At 38.8% G+C, this 21,804-nt stretch overlaps 1 protein-coding gene across 1 annotated transcript in view; it reads right to left on the reverse strand.

Moving 5' to 3' along the window:
• SNX25 (sorting nexin 25) overlaps window positions 1–21,804 on the reverse strand; it is an 81,176-nt gene continuing 59,372 nt past the window's right edge. The window contains exons 9-19 of the mRNA XM_063156080.1: window positions 21,335–21,610; window positions 17,556–17,714; window positions 15,436–15,567; window positions 10,473–10,613; window positions 9,801–9,914; window positions 9,100–9,264; window positions 5,896–6,013; window positions 4,624–4,690; window positions 3,293–3,474; window positions 1,600–1,700; window positions 1–843 (exon numbers count right to left, since the gene is read on the reverse strand). Coding sequence (XP_063012150.1) covers window positions 769–843; window positions 1,600–1,700; window positions 3,293–3,474; window positions 4,624–4,690; window positions 5,896–6,013; window positions 9,100–9,264; window positions 9,801–9,914; window positions 10,473–10,613; window positions 15,436–15,567; window positions 17,556–17,714; window positions 21,335–21,610 — 1,530 coding nt within the window. The 3' untranslated portion in view covers window positions 1–768. The remainder of the gene's footprint in view (window positions 844–1,599; window positions 1,701–3,292; window positions 3,475–4,623; window positions 4,691–5,895; window positions 6,014–9,099; window positions 9,265–9,800; window positions 9,915–10,472; window positions 10,614–15,435; window positions 15,568–17,555; window positions 17,715–21,334; window positions 21,611–21,804) is intronic.

The following is a 21,804-nucleotide window of genomic DNA, read 5'->3' on the forward strand; positions in this document are numbered from 1 at the left end:
TAATATCAGGGAAGTTATCAGAATGGTTTAATTAAATGTCTACTTGATCATTCATAGAAGCAATTCATAAGCACTAATCTTTGAACTAACATTGAACACAGGCATTCTGTTAGGACATACCAGTTTACAATACATAATTTTGACACAAACTTCAAAGCAATGTAGATACTTCTTATGAAACTAGTGCTGTCAAACCCATTGATCCGTTGTCAGTACAGCCTCATATCAAGTGCTGCAATCCAGTTGTGATATTTATTGCTTACAAATGCTTCAAACCACAGGAAATCTTTGGTAAAACCAAAATTGATAAGATTTTCACAATAGCTTTACATGTAGTATTGCACAACAAGGCTTTTTCAATACACAAGAAAAAAAAAAGGAATGCTCAGATCCTCAGTGAGGAGATTAGAACTGTACAACATTCATTAGTTTACCACTATAAGCAAAATTTCTTTCCATAAATGTTTAAAATATCTTCTGGTTTCTTTCAGCATATATGAACATTTATTTTTTAATCTATATTTGAAACAGAGGAGTAGTCAAATAGAACAATTTAAATAAAAATTGGCAGCTATACAGCATTTTTTTGTCTACCCTACAACAGCATCAGATCTTTTCAAGTCTGTACTTCACAAAAAACTCAAGAAGAAAGAAAAATGCTAAAAATAATCATAGTCCTCAGCCCTCTATGGAAAAGAGGAAAATAAGTTTCATGTCTATTCTTGAACATAGACATTTCTCTAGTGGTCCAATTGTGCAGATTCAAACCTAAGTGGCATTAAGCTGCTCTAAATGAGCTCTCAGCTCAGGACACAGTTCAGTTAGCAGCAGTTCCAGCAAAACCTGAAAAACAGAAAAGAGTTCAAATGATGCAGGTGCCAACCAAATTTCTCTTCCTTTCTGTCATTTTTAGATAACCATAAATAACAGAAGCACATATGTTTGATTACATTCATACTTTTGTTTCATCCAGAAGTTAGCACATGCCCTACAGATTACATGGGAAATGTCTTAAGGCTGAAGGGAGGCAAGCGTTGAGGGCAGCTCCATTCAGATGGGGATCTCCCACCCAGTATAAACTGGTGCTGTTGTGTCAAAGACTCCACAGCATCCAGCAGCAAGCAGCAGGGCATGCACCTTTTCTCTCTGGTGCTGGGGCAGCATTGTGTGACAGGCTGCTGTCTGGAATGTGCCAGAAGAGACTGACTGACTGTGAAGGTGTCATACTTAGATCCAGCTGCATGGTCCAACTATTCCCAACAGCTGAGGAGTGGAACTTCTGGAAGGCTGTCATGTCCTAACTAGGATTCTCCAAGGTATGTTTATTTTTCTAAGCTGTATGAAGAAATTAGTTTGTACCTTAGGAAGTCAGGCACATTGTATGTGGTAGAAGATCTCTTTTAGACAAAAACAACGCTGCTGTTAAACAGTCTTTTGTTATTTAAACTTAGTCAAGTGATCAAACATAGAGCAACTGACTTATTTTAATAATAAATGAATCTCTGCAAAACCACATCCCCTAGGCTTCAATACGGAGTGAGTGGAGCTCAGTAACTTACAGGATTATGAAGTTTAAAAGGTACTTTTCTGGGTACTCACATAAAGTAGATGCTTATTAGCCTTTCTCTCTTGCAATGCATTGAACACTTTCACTACACCATGACGGGCATTTTGTTGTCCAACGAGATTCTGCAGAGTATCTGCAACAAACATTACTTCAGTTTATGTTGTTTCACTCATGCTAGGCAAAACCTCCAGCCAGAATCATCAATTTACTACCCATAATCACAATCATAAAGGTTGGAAGAGACCTTCAAGATCATCTAGTTCAACCATAAAGACCCAAAAAGGAGGGGGAAAAAGCCACTGCAGTTCATTGGCCCTTGACTACAAGATACACACAGTCCCTACTCAACAACCTTTTAAAAGCACAGCTTGAAAAGATACCCTTATTCTCCAGTTACCCACTAGATAATAGTGTGTGCATCTCAGAACATTTTAAGTGTTCTAACATGGTGCATCAAATGCCTTTTCAGTAGTCTACCTCACTAAGTCAAGTCTCATCTCACACATCATTAAACTTCTCACTCAAATACACCTTAAGCCAAAGACACAACTTCTACAGCGTTTAAAATAAATTCAGCACTTTAATTGCCACTCAATTATCACAGAATACTTCCCACAAGAAGGCAGTTAGAATTCTAAGTCAATTATTTACACTTTGGATTAAATTAGAGAATAAATAGTGATTCAGTGTTCCATCATTAATCCAAGGTGCATTCAGCTATGTCTTGACATATGGCTCCAAGCTCAGAAACAAACAGGAAATCAAACAATACCACAAACCAACTATGGAAGGCTATTTAAGTAAGTAGATGAGTATACAACACAGGCAGTAAATGGAAGGGTTTTTTACACATCAAAAGATAAATATTTTCCACGCATACCTACTCCTTTTGTGCTGCAAAAGTTGATTAAACTGCCTAATGCATGGGGGTATATGAGATATCTAAGTGAAGCCATAAAATAGCTCATTCTCTTCACACAGAGCAGAGAAAAAGCATTCAAGCTATGCTGAAGTGCATTTCCAAGTGCTAACGGTAATGATTTTGATTCTTTTCAGTTAGGTGCCTTTGGGTTTACATGATCTCTGAGAAGTCAGAAATTTGTAACTGCATTTCCTGTCCTGTGAGTGGGACAGCATGGAACATCTCAGAATAGTGCCCCAAAAACATTCTGGCTGAAAAAGCAGCTGCCCAGGCTTGGGAGATAAGGGCAGGTGAAGGAAAGTACTGAGTGAAGGAAAGTACTGATAAAACCACTCCATCTAGGAGCTGCTTCTGCCCGGGCTGCAGGTCACTCTAATGTTCAGTGCCCTGAGACCTCTTATCAGAAAGAGACAACACACAACACTGATGGCATGCGTAGATCCCTCGCTCTCCAACTTCAAAATATAGGAGGAATTGGGGTGGTGCCACTGTCCCTGTTTGACAAGTAATTCCAAGTAGCAGAACCACAAATTTGCTCACAGAGAACCAGCAAAGAGAGACTCGACTGAGATTCCTTGATGAACATTATGCACAAAAATACAGCAATTCTGATTTTGCATCCACCAGTAATATCTGAATCCATGCCTTTTACCAGACAGGCAGGAGAGGCAAAGACTAAGACCAAAATAATCCTTGTTTATGCAAATAATCATAACTTAAAAGTCTACATGAAAATAATTTGATTAACCAGTTTCCTTATAAGTTATTAGATCTGTGATTAAGCAGAATCAAAGTGAACTCACCTGGAATGTTTTCAAGTAGTTTTTGCTGTGCTCTCTGTTTTGTCTCCTGCTTTTGTTCATCGCTCTTGGCTCTCGGTGCTGGAGCTAACTTTCCATTTGGCCAGAAGGCATCTCGAAACACCCCAATGTAGTAAACAAGCATTGGCTCACTGAACATCCAGTGTACAGTGTCACGGATCTGCCTGTAAAGAAGTGGAGAAGGGAGCCCATCAGAGCTAGTCTCATGTTTTATCCAGATTTATTCTTTTTTACTCCTCAAAGTAGTGGAAGAGATGTTCTTTTTCACGTAATTTTGCCAGTATGCCTGAGTTGATTTCATTGGTATAACAGCAGGGCATATTCAGGCCTGGGTGCTCTAGCATCCAGGTCACTCCTGATACATCACTTAGATCTGGAGAAGGCTGCTTTTCAAGGTAATCCACAAACATCCGTTTCAAATTACAAGTACTACATTGAAATATACATCAAAGCTACATTTCAAGGACAAGCACTACAAATGCTCCACCAGGAAAAGTCAGGAAAATCAGGTCACTAATAGTAGCAAATTCCAAACTAGTTGCCTGTGGAGATGTGCCTGCTAGGATAAAAACAGACAGTTTTGATAGAAGCACAGTAAGTTCCTTCACAGATAGCAAAGCACATTACTGAAGACAGACAGAGATAGCAGCCTCTTCCTGTGGCTGCACCCCTCAGTGAAGCCTTCAGCACCAGGAGTCTAAGGCAGAGCAGGCTCCAGTCAGTGCTGTTGCCATACAGCCAAATCCCTTAAAATCAATAAAGTCAACCTACATGTAAAAGCTACACAGGAACTTTGCATGCAAGCTATGCTCAGAACTTCTCTGCCTCTCTGTCCTCCGTCAGGCATTTTCCAGTTATCAGCAGGGTATGAACAAATGAACCAATCAATTTAAAACTCAGTGAGTGGATACTGTCTGAGACCAGTCCAATTTACTGCTACGTAATACACATCAGAGGTTTTAAAAGCCATGCTGGCAAGTGCAAAATTTAGTCACTGATTGGACAAAAAAAAGCCTGCTGTGCTGATAGAATACTTCTAAAATTTGTTTCTGACCAGAGATACAGCTTTCCATATGAAGGTGTTTACAGACAGGTATGCTCATAGCCTCAGGCAGGCCTCACCTGGAAGCATAAAGATAATTCACATATCTGTGTTTTCTCTAATAAATATAACATAGCTGTAAATTGAGCTATGGAAAACAAATGCAGATTACCATATCCAACAGGATGTTCAGATTATTTTAACAGTTCTTCTGTCAGCCTTTTTTTAATAGAATGATGATGAAAGTTCAGTTAAAGCAACAGCTACTTACTTGTTGATGGTTCTTCCAAAAGTGACTTGTACTAGTGCAATTAATGTTTTTCTGACCCACTTGAACACTACAACAACAAAAAATTATAAAAATAATGACCAAGAAGTTAATAACATTACAGAACCCATGACCACGTACAAAAACTTCCCCCTACCTCCCACCAAACCAAACCCAAACAACCCACCCCTACAGTAAACACATTGTTATAACCCTTTCTAAGATTCCATTAATTGTACAGAGGTTTCACTTTTCTTGATCACATTCCTTGTACTGTTTGCTGTATGGTTTTTAAGCCCTGCAGATTACATAACCATGCATATAAAATGCACTCTAGGTTATACCGTAAATTTTTATATACAGGAATATTTCAAGTTTATTGAGCAATACAACTACTCAAAACCCTTTTTCTACTAAAAAAAAAAAACCCAAATATTTTCAAACTTCCCACCCTTTTCATAACTATTAGTATAAAGTACACACAGCAGCACCATTAAAATTCTGAAAACATTTTCACTCAAACCAAGCAGTCAGCTTCCCATTACAAATAAATGAAACAAAAGTGAGTGCTTCCTAGTAATTACTGGCAAACCTTCCTTTCCTACTGTTCAACATCACAATAAAGTCTATATTTGGGAGATATATCTACCATTTTTGGAAGGTGACACATTTTGCAATAGTTACCCTGTAAATAATTTTATAGAGCATCATGTGTGGCTGCACATTGAAACAGAAACAAAAATAACTTTATTATGATCATTCAGTTACATAAAGGGGGGGAAATCCAGTATTTAAATATACCTCAATTCTAGTATAATTTTCATCATAGAAGTTGCAGAACTAAAATGCATATATAATTTACTTTAAATTGATATTAAAATTATATTTCTTTGTCAGAGACATGTTCTATAATAAAGTCATCTTTCCTTACTCAAGAATTCCTACAATCTAATGAAAAGCCTATTTACAAAGAGAATACTACTGTCCTTTTTTTCTAATATTTTCATGAAAAATTTAATAATATTAAGTGTAAATGCTCTCCCCTACCAGTTACATTTTTATTGCCATTTTATATTGTAATTTCACTTTTGAATGAAAGCTTTAAAGTTATGAACTACTGAACAATAGCTTGGTCCCAAACTGGCCATACAGATTGAAGAATGAAGATTAGGTGCAATATAGATTGCACTTATTGAAACAGCAAAAAAATTGAATTCTGAATTGCCCTCCAGAACCAAGAGATTCCATTAGCAATTGAGCAGGTTCACATCTTACTTCCTCGCAGTTCAAAAATCTCTCCAATCAGCATGAAACACGGCTCAGCAAGAGAGTCCTTCTTCCCATCCACCTCCTCTCCGTAGTCTGACAGGTCACTGTCCTCTTCTGTTTCTTCCTAGGAAGAGAGGGACAACATGGGTGTGTGCTGCTGTTCCCCAGCCTTCTTCCAGAATGGATTTAGTTACTGCCATGCTCTGCAGAAGGAGCACAGCCAGTCCTCTCAAAAAAAAGAGCCAAAAACTGCTGCTGGCAGGATCTGGCCAAGAGGAATCTCACTAGGGATCTTGAAAACTTCGCATTGGACTAAAGTGATGAGGACACTGCACTGCTGGAATTATCATCACTGCTGTATCTTCTGCTTGCAGCCTTGCCCCAGTAAGCACCTCAATGCTGCCTCTATTGCCCCACCAACACCAGCTGGATGAAAGAAAGCAGGTGATGTGGGAGTCGTGTACTGCTGGGAAACAGGTGACAGCTGTAAGCAGGAGATGGCACTCAGCAGTGTTTGTGATTGCAAAGCTCCCTCTGACACAACATCCACAAAAAACATTCAGGATGGGGAGCTAGACAGCTGGAGCTCTTTGCCACGCAAACAGCTGGGAAGAAAGGGGGAAAATCTGGTTTTGCACCAGGAAAAGCAGGTAGCTGGTTCCCCAGGAGAACAGACAGTGCCTCCACAGCTGAAGCCCCTCAGTGGGATTAGGCCCTAACCAGTTGTCCTTGAAGTAAGCTGGGAGCCAAAGCCAGCAATGGAAAGAGAACTAGCCAGAAACACAAATTGTGATAGTTGGTGACCTGAGCCTGAGGATACCCCAGCTCAGGGCACCAAAGGGAGAAGAGCTATTCAGACAGACTCCCAGAAGATGACTGGGTTGAACCCCCTCCATTCTGGCAGTACCATCTATTTCAGAGTGAAGGGCAGACAGCAGGTTGTTTCTCACTATCATGAAGATTGCTTCAGGATCAGGACTACAACTCCTGTCACTGCTCATGGCAGCCAACACATCCCTTTGCTTTCCTGGATCTTGCCCTGCCCGCCTTTGCTTCCAGCAAAGCTAAAGACAGGCAGACCTGACCTCCACTGAGGCTGGCGTGATGCCCCAGTCTCTGGATCAGAAATGGTCACAATAATGTGCAAATTTTCTTCTTCAGCCTGGTTTTCAAAGATATCAATCATCTCTTCCTTTCTTCCTCATCATTCAATCATCTATAATTGGTTTATTTTTCTGCTATTCAGTGAATCTCCTGTCATTTAGAAAATGCAACAACAATTGTAAGTTCTTACACTACAGTGCATTTTCTATCCAGTAGATTTATAAACCTAAAAGCCCTTCTTTCTAGATGATATCAACTGCATTTTTGCTCTGATTTGGTTTTGGTCTAGAGAGCTAAAAAATACATTCTAAAGCTAACCCTGTCCAAGGAGTTATATATATAAAGAAATTGCTGCAGTATCTAATCCTGAACACAACACTCAAGAGGTAATTTTATTGCTCTGACATATATTTGAAAAATGTGAGATGAGATTAAGGGCAAAGAGAGCTGAATCTGAGAGCATTCTATACTACAAAGTTCAAAACACAAACTAAACCAGGAAGTCTCAGTTACAAAAAGAACACAATTATACCAGCTTTACGTGTGGTTTAAACACAACCAACTTCATTTATGGCCTTGTACCAAATTATTTAAGCCCAGTTTAACTGCTTTAGGGAAGTATCCAAGGTGCTATCAGTGGGGCAAGACTGAGCTGATCCAAAGCTCTTTCTGAAAGACATGGGAGTCCAGGAAACAGCAGAGCTAGTCCCAGACTGCCTCCCAGTCTGTCTTCCTCCATTTTATTTTATTACTTTCACTTTAGGGCAATTGTTTGACATACTCATTCATAGGGTCTAAGAGTTCCCACCATCTGTATTCTGTTATGTGTAAGCTTAAGGAAAGAAGGGAGAAGAGAGAGAAGAGAAATGTGAAGCAGTAACAGCTGCATAATTTCTGCTTTGTTTATTTGTTCTTTCTCCTTTCACACACTGGTATTAAAAATTCTTTTTCCTTCTCCTGTATTTCCCAACTTTTTCCTCCTACACACGCCCATAATACAATATCTAGCTCCCATAATACAATGTCTTGAGGATGTTTTTCAATTAAATAGCAAAATATAAATAGCTTCACCCTTCAATACTCTTATGCTACTTCTACCTATCATTAGTCATTTTAGTGAAAGCACTTTGGATTGTATAACTCCAGTACTTCTATCAAAGTAAAACTAGTTTCTCAAACTTCCTTTATATTTATTACTCTGAAATGAGGCACACGCATTCAGCATCTAGATGCAAACACAGCACTCTTTTGCAAGGTACGTATATAGGATTTTCTTATTTCTGAGATGCAAGACCACCTTTCTCCCTATAAAAGCCTAGAAGTATACATGCTCCTCAATCTCAAATTGTCCTGCATAAGACCCATCTGCTCCAGACAACTACAGCATGTCAGAAATTAACTGTTTTAAATGAATTTTGTATAACATGTAACTAAAAGGGGGAATATAAACATCTCCTTGAATGTTGCATTGTCTGAACATGAACCACACAGAAGAGAGTGCCATGGATTATGGTCAATTTAGTCAATGAGCTATTTTGGTCACTAATCTATTATTCATTGGATTTTGATAAACAATGGGGTTTTATGGCTTAATAACAAATTCTCCATCTGGTTTGCCTACATAGACTCCTGCCTGCACTTGCAAATTCCCTCAGTAAGCCTGTACTATTTGCCAACAGTTTTTTGTCAAAACTAGCTCTGCTTATGAACTTGTCCTGAAATTAGGGATACACAGCTCTTCTTTCTTGCCAAGAGAATATTCCCAAGTGTATTTTTACCTGCCAAAACCTCTCTGAAATACTCATGTCCAGAACTCAAAAAGTGGAAAATTCTGCTGTAAAAAAATAAACAATCCCACATGAACTGCAATTTGTTTATTTGTGATAGCTTACACATTTGCCTATATGCATGTACCAAAAGGCAGGAAACCTGCTTTATTAATAAACATCTTTTAAATTCATAGGTGGCTCTTTCTTCTCTTTGTTCACTTACAGTAAATTACAAATGACCTTTGGAAATATTGCCTGCCACTCAAATACTAATGACTCTTGCTGCTTACTTAGGATAAGTAATTAAATTTGGGAAGATTACTTTTCTACCACTTACCTCCTGATGAGAAAACAAATCACCAGGAAGTCGTTCTAGAAATGAGGAGAGTGAAAACGATGACTTCTTGCCTTGCACATCAATAACTTTGAGGTGCTCTGGGGAGGGGCTCAGGAAGGCATAAAGTGCTTCACTCTGGCAGAGTCTTTCATCAGAGAGTAATTTCTATGAAACAAAAATAATGACACATCACAACACAGCAACACATCAATTAAATATTTCTTGTTAAGCAATAAGATGTATTGAGGCATCCAATAAAACTGATTAAATTGCAGCTCAGAGGTAGTGTGAGAAAAAAATCCCTATCTCAGAAAGATACTTTAAGAAATTATTTCTAAAGTACTGGAACTAGTAAGAATAAAGCTTTTAGTCTTACAACCTTCTTGTTTTATAACAATTTCTCACGTGTAAGGAATTTGTTGTGAATGTTGTGAATGAAGGAGTTTTAGCTGAAAGTGGCAATTAAAGGATTCATTATGATTCTTCAATTAATTGAAGTTTAAATTAATTTACTACTAGAGGAATGGTTACTATCAGTCAAACTCATCTCAACTTTGACATTTTGTACAACTTTGACATTTATAGTGTCAAATTTTACATTTGACCTATTTGTTCTAGGCTCTTTCTTTAGGCAATAGAGAGGCAGCAGCCTCTCAATTCTCCTGTTTAGATATCTGTCGGTTTTGTCCTTATTTTCTTACCTGTAGAAAGTTATTAAGCTGGTTTTTGGATTTCTCCATGAATTTCTGGTCTACAGATTTGAAGGGCAGCTTGCTGAGAGAAGGCAACTGAACTTTCTTTAATGATGGAAAACACTGTGTAGGAGAAAGGAGAGCTCAGTTAAGATGCATGCAGAGAAAAAGACAGGTAGTTCAGAATGGAAATGAAGAGACTCCTTTTTGCTCTCATCTCACTTCCACACCCCTCTCAAGAAAACACCTTCCCTTTACCACTATGGGCTGACACATCTGAACCCTTCCCCTTTACAGCACCATTATCTATTCCTTATCAGACAGAAAGGTTAAAGCACTGTGAAAAAAATCCCAACCTCCTCTCTCCCCAAAAGCTGTCATTTCTACTACTTCCCCAGAAGCCAGACATAAAACCTCACTCTTATAGCAGGCTCTTGTATGACAGTGCAGAGCATATACCATTTTGAAATGGGATTAGTCCAGTAAAACATTATTAAGGGGAAAAAATTAAAAACAAGTTTTATAATCATTTGTCAGAGACCAGAAATATGCAGATAGAAATCTAGTTCTAAAGGGCTAAAAGCCAAAAGGCTGGCATTAAAACTGGAAGCATTAAATTGTTATCATTCTGACAAATGTTGTCAGTTTGTATCTTTTCCCTCCCGTAGCCAGGATTCATACCTCGCTGAGTTTGCGGTGTAGGTTCTGAAACTCATTGAGCTTCCTGGGAACAGTCCAGTTCTTAGTTTCAGCTCCACCAACTTCTTGTAAACTCACCATGACAGAGTAACAGGGCACTTGTTCTCCATTCTCTTCTAAAACCTTGTGGGGGAAATAAAAACAGATAAGGTAATATCTGTTGAAAGTAAAGGGTGGAACATTTAACTGAGAACACAGGAACATCTGAACAGTGAACAGGTGACTGGCTTACAAACTCAGTCATCAGTCCCACACTTCTCTTAAGATTTGAAGGCTACATATGGAGCAATTCCCTTAATGAAGTAACATCACCCAAAGTGCTGTACCAGCCCCGAGCCAGCCCTGCAGCTAACCACTATTACACCTTACCTTCAGTTTGCAATGCTGTCCACCAGCAGCCACGTCCTCTTCAAACAGCTGAGTGTATTATTTTGGTTTTTAAGGTACCTACCCTGTAGCTTTGTGATTGCTGACCAATGCTCCATCTCTCCTATCTTCATTTACCTGAGTGTTCTTCCTTCACTTCCCTCCCTCCCAGTGCTTCTGCTGAGGCACCCACACACCAGGCACAGCAGCTCTGCAGCTGGGTCTGGCAGCAGCTGCTGCTGTTATGGAGTGATTTCTCTGCTCACTTGAGCTGCTCTCCTTGCACAGTTTGTGGTATCCATGCACTATTTCTGAGGAACTCACAATTTTACAAAAATACTGATAAATCCAAAGACAGTCCTCAGGCAGAAGAAGGAGAAGCAATTAACCACATTGTGCGAGTGGGAAAACTACAGCAAAGTTAAACAATTTTTCTTGAGATTACAGCAGCAGTGTGACCACATTGTTTCTTAATTTGATATAAGAATTGGCATAAGAATTTCATCCTTATGTCCTATTGGTAGCAAATTTTTCACTTATTTTGAGGAGACACCCAGATTGATTATGAAATACAAATAACAGAAATGCATAAAATATTTCACTCTACAATGCTTGTGTCTTTATATACATGCAAATAATGATAAGGTAATTATAAAATATCACTCCCAGTCTTTTTGAGCAAAGTTATAACCTTAAAGCTTTAAAAAAAAGAATATTTAACAAATCTAATTAGAATAAGAATAAATGTTAAAATTCATATAATTATGACACCTTTTCTGAGAAGCCTGTAGAGACAACACAACGCTGTGGATGAGTAATTTGACAAGCACCTACATCACCCTTGTAAAAGCCATGTGGCTGAAATGTACCTTCATATTTTTAAGCTATTCAGAGCTGTACATTGATAATATTCCCTGTGATGCATTCCTCATAAAGCTGCACAAGGACCACTGGGAAGCCAATCTGAAGCTCAGATTTCACAAATCTCTGTCCAAAAGCTGCAGCAGCACTCAGACAGAATACAAAGCACCAGCCTGAATGCCTGCAAATGTGCCTGGTTCTCAGTGCAGCTATTTGGAGAAGTGCCCATCTCCTGCCAGACTGCTGCAGAAATAGATGCTTGAACAGCCTCCAAGGTGCAGGTCAGAGAGACATGGTGCAGAACAACTGGGGTTGTCTGGGACAGTCCCTGCCCTGCCTACCCTGAGCTACACTGGATCAGAGTTTGCAGGTGACCCACAAACACCTCCTGGCTGTCACTTTTCCGCACTGGGAGATGAGTGCTGAAATTGCTGATTGGAGTCATGCCTATGATTTTCCATGCTAAATTTGTTCCCAGGGCAGGAGTTTGCATGTGTAAGGTCAGCTGAACTGTAATTGTCAGGAGAGAGCACAGACCCTCTGAAAGCACATTTTCAAAATGGGAGGACTTAGTACTCCTGCTTCAAGCTGTGTGCAGAATCCTCTAAATTCCAATTACCAGATGTAGACACATTACAGCTTCTTTTTTTTCCAAGTACCCTCAAATAAATACTGAAAACTTTCAGGATCTTTATAGGAATGCAAATTTTTTTTATCAACTTAGGTGCTTGTGAATTTGTTTCTCCAAATTAATGAATAAACTGGAAAACAGAAAAATTGAATGTTAGGAGGTCTTCTAAACCAGGAGATCTTGTCCTCTGCTGTTAGCAGGCACCACCTCATACAATTGCTATCAGGCATTAGTTCAAACTACAGAGCCATATTCCTCTGATTCTCCCTTTTGCTTAGTTAAGCAAATGAAGTTTGAAAGTGTTTTCAGAACCACTTCTCATGGGAGAAGTTCCTCATTCAAATCCCCCCTTCCCAAGGGACACGGCCCAGCACCTGCAATGGACTGTAACACTTCCTCATCCTGAGTGGAAACTCCTTCCTAATGTGTCCAGGGGTTGCATTTACCCTTGACAGACCTGCAGCCTGCTCAAGACGAGCTGCACATCTGCCAAGCCAGCAGCATCTCCCCTGTTTCCAGCCAAGAGGCGCTCAGGGGGTCAGAGCTGAAGCCCAGAGCTCCTGCAGAACACAAACCTTGCATGCCACATCATGAGACTGCACTTCTAACGCTCCTGCCCAAAAAACCATCTGGCTTTTCCCCAACCTTCCCAGCTCTGTTTCAGGTGCTGTCTGTGCAGTGCTGAGTACTGGGGGAAAATCACTTCCCTGCTCCTGCTGGCCACACTATTTCTGGTACAGGCCAGGCTGCATTTGGTCTCCTTGACCACCCAGGCACGCTCCTGGCTCATGTTCAGACAGCTGTCAACCAGCAGCCCCAAGTTCCTGTCCACTGAGCAGCTTTTCAGCCACCCCTTGTGCAGGTGTGTATGTGGTAACCACAAGAAACCTGCAATTTGTTCACCTTATTCGGATCTACAAACTCAATTCCTTCTGAAAGCAATAGAGTTTTTAAAAGATGTTATGCTCTGAAACAGTCATTCTTTGGACAAGGAAGACAGAATGTCTGTTAAAACATTAAATGATACAAGGCCAAAACAAATAAAGCAAGCAGATCAAGTTAGATAATTTAGCTCTAAGTTACATACCTGTAATGAGGTATGTAATTACGGAATTACACAAGTTGTTAGCACAGGTCCCTCATTCTGCATCTTCCTATTGTATTTTTCAACCTCTACCAGTCAGCCACTGAGTGTCTTTCAACACTGAGTCTCTTTCAAAAATATGAGCTACCAAAAGACACCTAGAGACTATATTATTTACACTGATTTATATATATATATATATATATATATATATATATATATATAGTTCACACACAGACTTAGTATATTTTAATTACTCAAAACTACAAAGACTGAAATATTCAAGCTAAGAGATTACAAACAAGAGTGTGGACATGGTTTTTTGCAAGACTTAAGTAATTTTTTTCTTTTGTGCATTCTCTGTTAACTGATTTAGTAGACCAGTTTAAAAGCTAAATGGCTGGCCATTACACTTTCAGCTCAAGATCTATAGCAAAAATTACTTTTACTAAAGTTTTCTGCTAAACAACAGGGCCAAGATTTTCTCTCTCTAAAATCACAGAGCTATATTCTAGGATTGGCAACAATATATTTTGCAGATAGAAAGACTATGTCGTCTACTCATGCCCCCTGAAACCATCAACTGCAGCTGGAATATTCTCAAGAAATTAATTGCCATAGATAACTACAACACCCATGTTTTCTCCAGCCTACCCTTTGAAGCATGGAGCTGCAAACAGCACAATTTATGCAAGCCTATATTTAATTTCCTAATCCAGTACTACTCATAAGTTATAGCTAAGGCAGCAAGCAATTAAAAGCCTTTTCTAACTTCTCTCTAATTTAGCCAAAGCACCTTCTCCTCTGGTAGAGAGGCACTGGACAGTTGTATATGGTTACATAAATATAAATATGATATATAAATATGTGTATGGTATGTTATATAAATATGTATGTTTGTGCAGAAAGCTGCCGTTCTGCACCCAGAGTTTACCAGATTTTAACACCAGGTTTCAAAAGCTACAAATAACTCTTAAGAAGACAACTTAAGAACTTTTCAGTTCTCAAAAGTGCCACCTGCCAACAGCATTAAAACAAAAACAAATCCAGATGTTTACACATGGGAGAATTTGGTTTTAAAACTGGCACCTCACATTTTTTGACCTGTTGGATTTATTTCTTTCACAATGACTTTAACAGTTGACAGACCTATCACTGGCTTGCAAGAGCTTAAGACACAACCAAATAAACTCCACAGCACATAATTTTATGCTCCAACAAAGAGTTACCTCAAGAAAACTATTTGTATTTTTTTCAGGAACATTTTCTTAGTGGCACACAAAGGGAAGGCAGTAGAGACCCAATTAATCTTTAGATCTTTGCAGTGATACTTTTAAGAAGATTACTTACGTATGTCAGCCTACACTTACTAAATAACCAGCATTCACTGAGTTCCTTTCATGGTAAGTGTTACTAGAGAGCCAGAAGATGGTAATACTTTCTGTTTTCATCACATTTTTTGGCATGGATGCTACAATTGTCTGCCTATGCCCAAATGGAACAGCAGAACAAGATCAAAAAAGAGTAACAATTTCTTCAACTTACAGATATAAAGTACTTTCTTTCCAGGCATTCAAGCCCCTTGAAACTGTACAGCCATTAAATACAAAACCCAAAAAGTATAAGCACTGCATCTTTGAGACACAGCAGAGACACAACTGCACCCAAGTGCAATAGCATGGTAATATAGGAAGACAGTTCTTATGAAAAACAGTGCCCCTAAGATAGCAAATTACTGTATCCAGTGCCAAAACTCCTTTATGTACATGCAGGTAATTTTTATAACTCCATTACAACAGTGTCTGAGGAATAGAAACTGTGTATGCATCACAGTAGCCACTGGGAAACAGAGAAGGAGCTCAGAAGATGTCAGGGTTCTTTCCCCCACAAGCAAATTTTAAGTATAGACAGGTATAAGGAAAGCATCTACACATTTTTCTTCTGCTTTTCATTCAAGTTTGAATAGACCCAGCGGGTCAAAAGGCAGAAAAAAAATGCCCTACCTCTCCTGAGACAATGAAGGCTTTCCACATGCCAAGATTCTCACACCACCAGTCTGTTCTTGCAATGTGCAGCTGAAGGTCACTGTGCTCTCTCTCCATCAGAGTAATTTCATCCTTCAGCTTAGAAACAATCTGCAGAGAAAAGTTTATTCATTACAATTGGTAGGGAAAAGCTTGTGCAGCACACAAGATTTATGTCTTTAGGGACACTGTTCTGAAAGAAGGTACAAAAGCACGGGGAGAACAATTTCTGTGGATTAAAAAAAATAAATTACAAGTGAGAAAATCGATGATGTCTCAAACTTGTAGAGCACACAGCAATCTTAAAGGTCAACCCTCACATTAAAATAAAAAAAGAAAACAAGTTAGAAATACAACTACTATCCCACTACCGGCATAAAAGACACTTGAGATAGGATTATATATTACACACAGTATGTTTTATAAGAATTTGAAATTGCCATTAATGAAATATACCTTACTGAAGGCATCTTTATCATTTTCAGGTACACATCATGTGACTGAAGAACCTGGGAATAGATTTCATGTCTAGGAATTTAGCTAAGTTAGAAATCACTCAAAGTTATCACTTATTTCATTCTAGTTTTGAGAAGGCAATGATTTGTTATTGTGGAAAGCACAAAAAGTAGCCAAACATCCTGCCAGGAGACAGTATAACAAGAGAAGGTGGAAATATACATAAGATGTGACATTAGAAACACAGCAAAAGCAAATTACATTTTTCCATTTTTAAATATGATATACCACTTAGCCAAATTTATCAGTTCTATCACTTGTCACAAGTAGTGCATTCTACAGAGCTACAGGAATTCTGTCTTGTTCAGAATTTTTGTCTCATGTCAGATGTAAAATATGTATGGGACAGCTATATAACAATTTTCTAGCAAATACCTCGCCTTCAGAATAACTTTATATTTTATTTGCTATCAATGCTGAGGCTTCTCTACAATCACCTTACATTCACTCCAGCAGCATCCAGAACATTCAATAAATACAGAACAACTGGTAAGATTTTATCCTAAATAAACAGCTGTTACATTTACAAACTGAATACTGAGACGTTACAATAATACTGGATCCATTTTACTGTTCTGTTTCAGAGATGTAGCTATTTTCCAAGCCCATTTTAGAAACAAAACATACAGGGAAAAACCCACAACTTCAGTAGGGGTGCAATCCCTGCCTCCCCAAAAGCCTAAGCAGAGAAAGAATACAGCTGTTATGGTTTCAAGAATGCAAAAGGAACATAGAATATTCATGTGAATGGAACGCTATATAAAGGTTTAGCTATAGAGAATCATAGAAGGGCTTGGGTTGGAAGGGGGACACCCCAGAACAGCTGCAAGCACTTTCAGTTGTCTGCAGTACCCTCTGGCAGAAGGAAGATGTGGCAGGGACAGAGGGAATGAAGCCAGCCAGGGTGGCACAAACTCTGGTGCCCACACCTTTCTCCTGAGGTGGCCATGCCCAGAGCTGGGGCGTCAACTCCTATTCAGACAAGCACCTCACACTCACCCTGAGTGCAGGAAAAATGTATACAGAAGCCAGCCAGGTTCAGAGCAGTGACTAATGCCCAGGTACATTTCTGCCATCGCTAGCAGCGGGATTTTAGGAAAACACTTTGGCTCCCTGCTCATCTTACCCACCATCTACCATCTGCAGCCCAATCCCATTACAGCTGACAAGACAGGCCCAACTGCACCTGAACAACAGGCCTGTAAAATCAACACAGGTAAGTTGGCCCAAGCCATGTGCAAGCCCCTTGCTTCTCCTGAGTATATTCTCAGATTAGTTACCCGTTTCACTTTGCAAAGACAAAAGGCTGGTTTTTGTTTGCCCTAGTCCAGAGGTTAAAGTTTCATATCACTCCGAATTCTCCCTATATATCACATTCACAAGTTTATTCCCCATATATAAAAGCCATTGTAACTAAACAATTAAAACTAAGTTCTGAGTTCACCTTCTGTTTTACAAGCTGACTGAAATAACCATCTGACCCATCCAAAAAGTGACATCTGGATATTACACAAACTTACACTTACCCAAAAATAAAATAAATCAAATCAAAGAAAAGAACTGAAGACACTAAAGTTTCATACCTTTTTGTCGGGTTTTGGTGAATTACAAATGGAATTTAGAGCCTGTTTCTTATACTCAAGCTTGTCATTTAGCTGGCGAAGTTTATTTACAGCATAACTGGCCTGTTCATTAATTCTTGTGCTGCATTCTTCAGTAGCTTCTTCACAACAACCTTGGCTCTAGGAATAGAGGGTGGGGGTAATTGCTACATTAATATGAGAAAAGAGACAGTTATTCACAGAATGACAGAATGGTTTCAGCTGGAAGGGGCCTTAAAGATCACACAGTTCTGATCTCACTGCCATTGGCATAAACACTTTCCACTAGACCAGACTGGTCAGAGCCCATCCAGCCTGGCCTTGAACACTGCCAGGGATGGGGCAGGAGGTGAGTTATTGTTTGCTTCTTGATATAGATGAAAATGTAGGTAATAACAGATATTCCAGCCTTCAGATCCAACATGAAATGTCAGTCTGTTGTAAAAAGCCAAACCAAAACCAAACACCCCAACAGACAAAACCTCATTACCACTTCTAGAATGGGTCCTTGTCAACTCACAGCAACAGTGTAAAAACGACCTTCAAGCTGAGGCTTTAGTGTTAATGAGAGGTAAAGTTTGTTTAAAAAGCAAAAACAGCTTAGTAGTCCTGATGAATATTCAGAGCCAGATAGAAAAGTAAATACTTAGCACTGAGCTGAAAGATAATGAGGATGGGGCAGCAGGGAATAAAACAAAAAAAAAATTCCATATTTCTAACAAACAGACCTGCCTCCCACAAAACTTCACAAAACAGATTTGTCATCCTGCACAACAATTTAAACCAAGTGCTTTAGCTTTCTACGCAGATTTTACTGCTGTTTTTAGAAGTGTTAATAAAAATGTGTTAAAAGCACATATGCCTTACCCTAAATTCATAAATCATTTTCATATATTCATTCAGACAAACCAATAGCTTTTTCCATCATGTGTACTACAGGCTGCAAAAAAATAGAAAACTTCACACCTTTCAGTGACATTTTCCTTAATATCTTCTGACATATAGCTCAACCTCCCCCTTCTTACTGTACTTCCCCAAATAGACATGAAGACCTTGAGATCTAGCAAGCAGCACTCAGCTTTTACTGCTGCTATGTTCAAAGATCTTTGAGGTCTGTTTGTGACTGAGTATATCTAAATTTGTCTGTGGGAAGCTGAGTCTATTCTCTTGAAGAGGGGTTCTATGTTATTTAATGATATTCCAATTAAGTAAACTGTATCCTTATATCATAAAGAAAAAGTTAACAGAAGGAACTCTCATTCTCTTGTAAATTCTGTGAGTTTTAGAGGAGACAATCCTGTTGTAAATTCCATCTTTTATCTTATTTAAGAAAATCTGAGAAGAGACAACAACAGCAACAATAACTAATCTCCTTAGCATCATTCTCGAACATAATGCAAAAGTCAGGAGTTCTAGGTTGAGAAATCCATGCCCTTTTCTAGCTCTGCATTTGCCTGCTCTGTGGCTAAGTAAAAAACCCATCAGCTCCATGCCCTGTCCTTTCTTCTCTCTATTCTGCATGGGCTATGAACTCCTAGGGTCAGAAACTTGTCTCCAAGCATGAGCACAGACCTCAGCTCAGAATGTTGTCTTCTGGCACTACAATAACACAAATAATAACAATTAACAATATTGGGTGTTATTTAAAATGCTAATGTAAAGAACCATAAAAAAACCCCCAAACCTTACACTTGTGGGGAAGCACAGAGGTAAAGAATGAATCAAAAATGCTATTTTCAACACAGAAGAATTAGAAGACTTTTTATAGGAAGTTCAATGCTAGCAATCAAAGAATTGAAATTAAATTAGAAATCAGTGAGGCTGTGCATTGAGTGCATGAGATGGCTTTTATCTATTCAGCTACAGCAGTGCATGAGATGCATGAGATGGCTTTTATCTACTCAGCTATAGCAGTGAAATTTATAGAAAATGAACACAGGTGATGCCCGCAGTGCCCCAGGAAGTGAGGACATAGACCCAAAACCCAAACTAAACAAAACCAATCTGTATTTCCTAACAATACGTACCCCTTCGGAAACATCCAATATCTCAGCTGTCATTTCCAATATATGGGGAGAAAAAAAACCCACAAACTTATTAGCCAGTACTGCATTTTCACCAAAATTTGAAAGAACACGGGAAGTTTCAGAAAGACTTATAATTTGCTTTCACCTCAAAAACCCTGAAGCATGGCACAGCACCATAAGAACTGCTCTATTCGAGATACTCAAGCAGTATATACAACTTCATACTTAATTAGTTGTTAGATTTTTTTTTTAAACTGTTTTGAATGTTATCAGCAGACTTGGCAATATATTAGTCTTTAAGGCTTCACAGCTCACACAGACTTCATATCTGGTCCACGCATATCCAAGGACTCAAAGAAAGGACAGATGACGCTGATGTCAAAAATCAAACTTTTTGGCAGCTAAAGTAGATGTTATCAGTACAGCTAGCCCTAAAGTATTGTGCCAGTTTCCTCAGAGAAATCATTATCTGTGTAAGACTTTGAATAAATCATATGAAGAAATTAGAAAGCACAGCACTTAATGCTTCAAGAAGCTCTGAACAAAACTGTTCAGAGCCATTGTGCAAAGCCAAGAACACAAAGCCTTTGAAGTACCTGCCACTCTCAACACAGAGCTGAGTTAGCAGTGAGAAAACAGGAAAACACATCTTGAATGTTTTATCAAGGAAAAGAATACAGGGGAAAGCAAACATTGAAAAGATTCATCAAGCTCTAAAAGCACATATTGCAAGTAATTTACTTACAACTATTCATCTCTGCAGATTTGCTGATACACAAACAACAAAGACTAGAACACCTCACCTACAGAAATTAAAGTCATTTTAAGGAGTAAATACAAAAGCCTCAGGTTCTGGGAAAATTGTTTCTAAATAGCAGAATGTAGATCAGCACTTTTGGACTTATTTATTTAGACCTGGTTTTGGACAAACTGTTACATTTCATTGAGTTCTGAGCAAGTTCACTGTAAAACGAAGGCATGCATGCTGATCTGAAGCAGCAGCCTGACTGAAAGAGGCACTCAATAGTCTGAGAGATGCTCTTGTCAAACTGTTCTTGGATAAACACAACACACAAGTTCCCCTGACATGACTGACTGACACAGCCCAAGGAAAAAACCTGCCCTAAGAAGAGCTGCCATTGGCTTATTGCTTATGGCATTTAGAATGCTCTGTTTCAGTACTTAGAGTTCTTGTGCCAGATTTATCTTCCAACATGGTCTATTAATTTATTCAATTAATCAATAAAAACCACTAAGGTTATATTTTACATTACTTTTTCTTCTCTTTTGTGCAATTTTAATACCTATTTAGTACCTAGGAAATGCAAGGAAGACAGGGACAGTGTCTGGGCAGAAACCTACTAATGTTTCAGTGAGAATTTTTTCACTCAAAAGCAGAGCAGCTGAGCTTACACAAAGTGTGTTTTGCATTCTCTGTTTCTAAGGAGCATAATGAAAGATGTGAAATACAGAAGGCTTAGGAATCTGAACTATCTACTCCAACTAAATTAAAATTTAAGTAGTCTGTCATTTTGTACCATTTTATTTGAAAGCATGTAAACAAAAAGTTTTATCAGATGAAACTACAAGAGTGATGATATTTCTAAATAAATGAGTAAAATAAAGAAGGGTAGTCCAAAGCTGAAGGACAGAAGATGCTACTACATTCTTTTCTCAGGACAGCCTCTCAGATCACTTTAAATAACAGTGAAAGAAATTGTCTGTGTGACTCACCACTTCATCTTTGTCCTCAGGAGTTAGCTGAGCAGAACTTCTTTCTTCCTCCTGCTTGACTGATCTCTCATATAAATCACTGACAATGAATGAGGGGTAGTATCTGTCCTTTAGAGTTTCATAAACATCTGCCTGAATTCTGTAGAATACTTCAATGCCTTTATTTCCCACAAGACTTTGCTGTATTTCCTTATAAAGGGATTTTTCCACAGGTATTTCTCTGCTTTCCACAAAAAAATTCTGGTAAATTTCACTCACCAGTTGAGGTATTTCAGCCTAGGAAGCAAGGGAGAGGGAGGGAGAAAAGAATAATGAAAAGATACTGAAAATATCAAGATGACTCAGGACCCAGGTGCACAATTTGAAGCATAATCAAGCTAATTTCCCATCCAAATGTATGGGAAGACATCTGTAAACCTCTTACTGAGCCCAAGCATGCTGCCTGCCTGTGCACCTCTGCTGAGCAATCC

Source organism: Melospiza melodia, chromosome 5 (assembly GCF_035770615.1).
Source record: "Melospiza melodia melodia isolate bMelMel2 chromosome 5, bMelMel2.pri, whole genome shotgun sequence".
Classification (NCBI taxonomy): Eukaryota; Metazoa; Chordata; class Aves; order Passeriformes; family Passerellidae; genus Melospiza; species Melospiza melodia.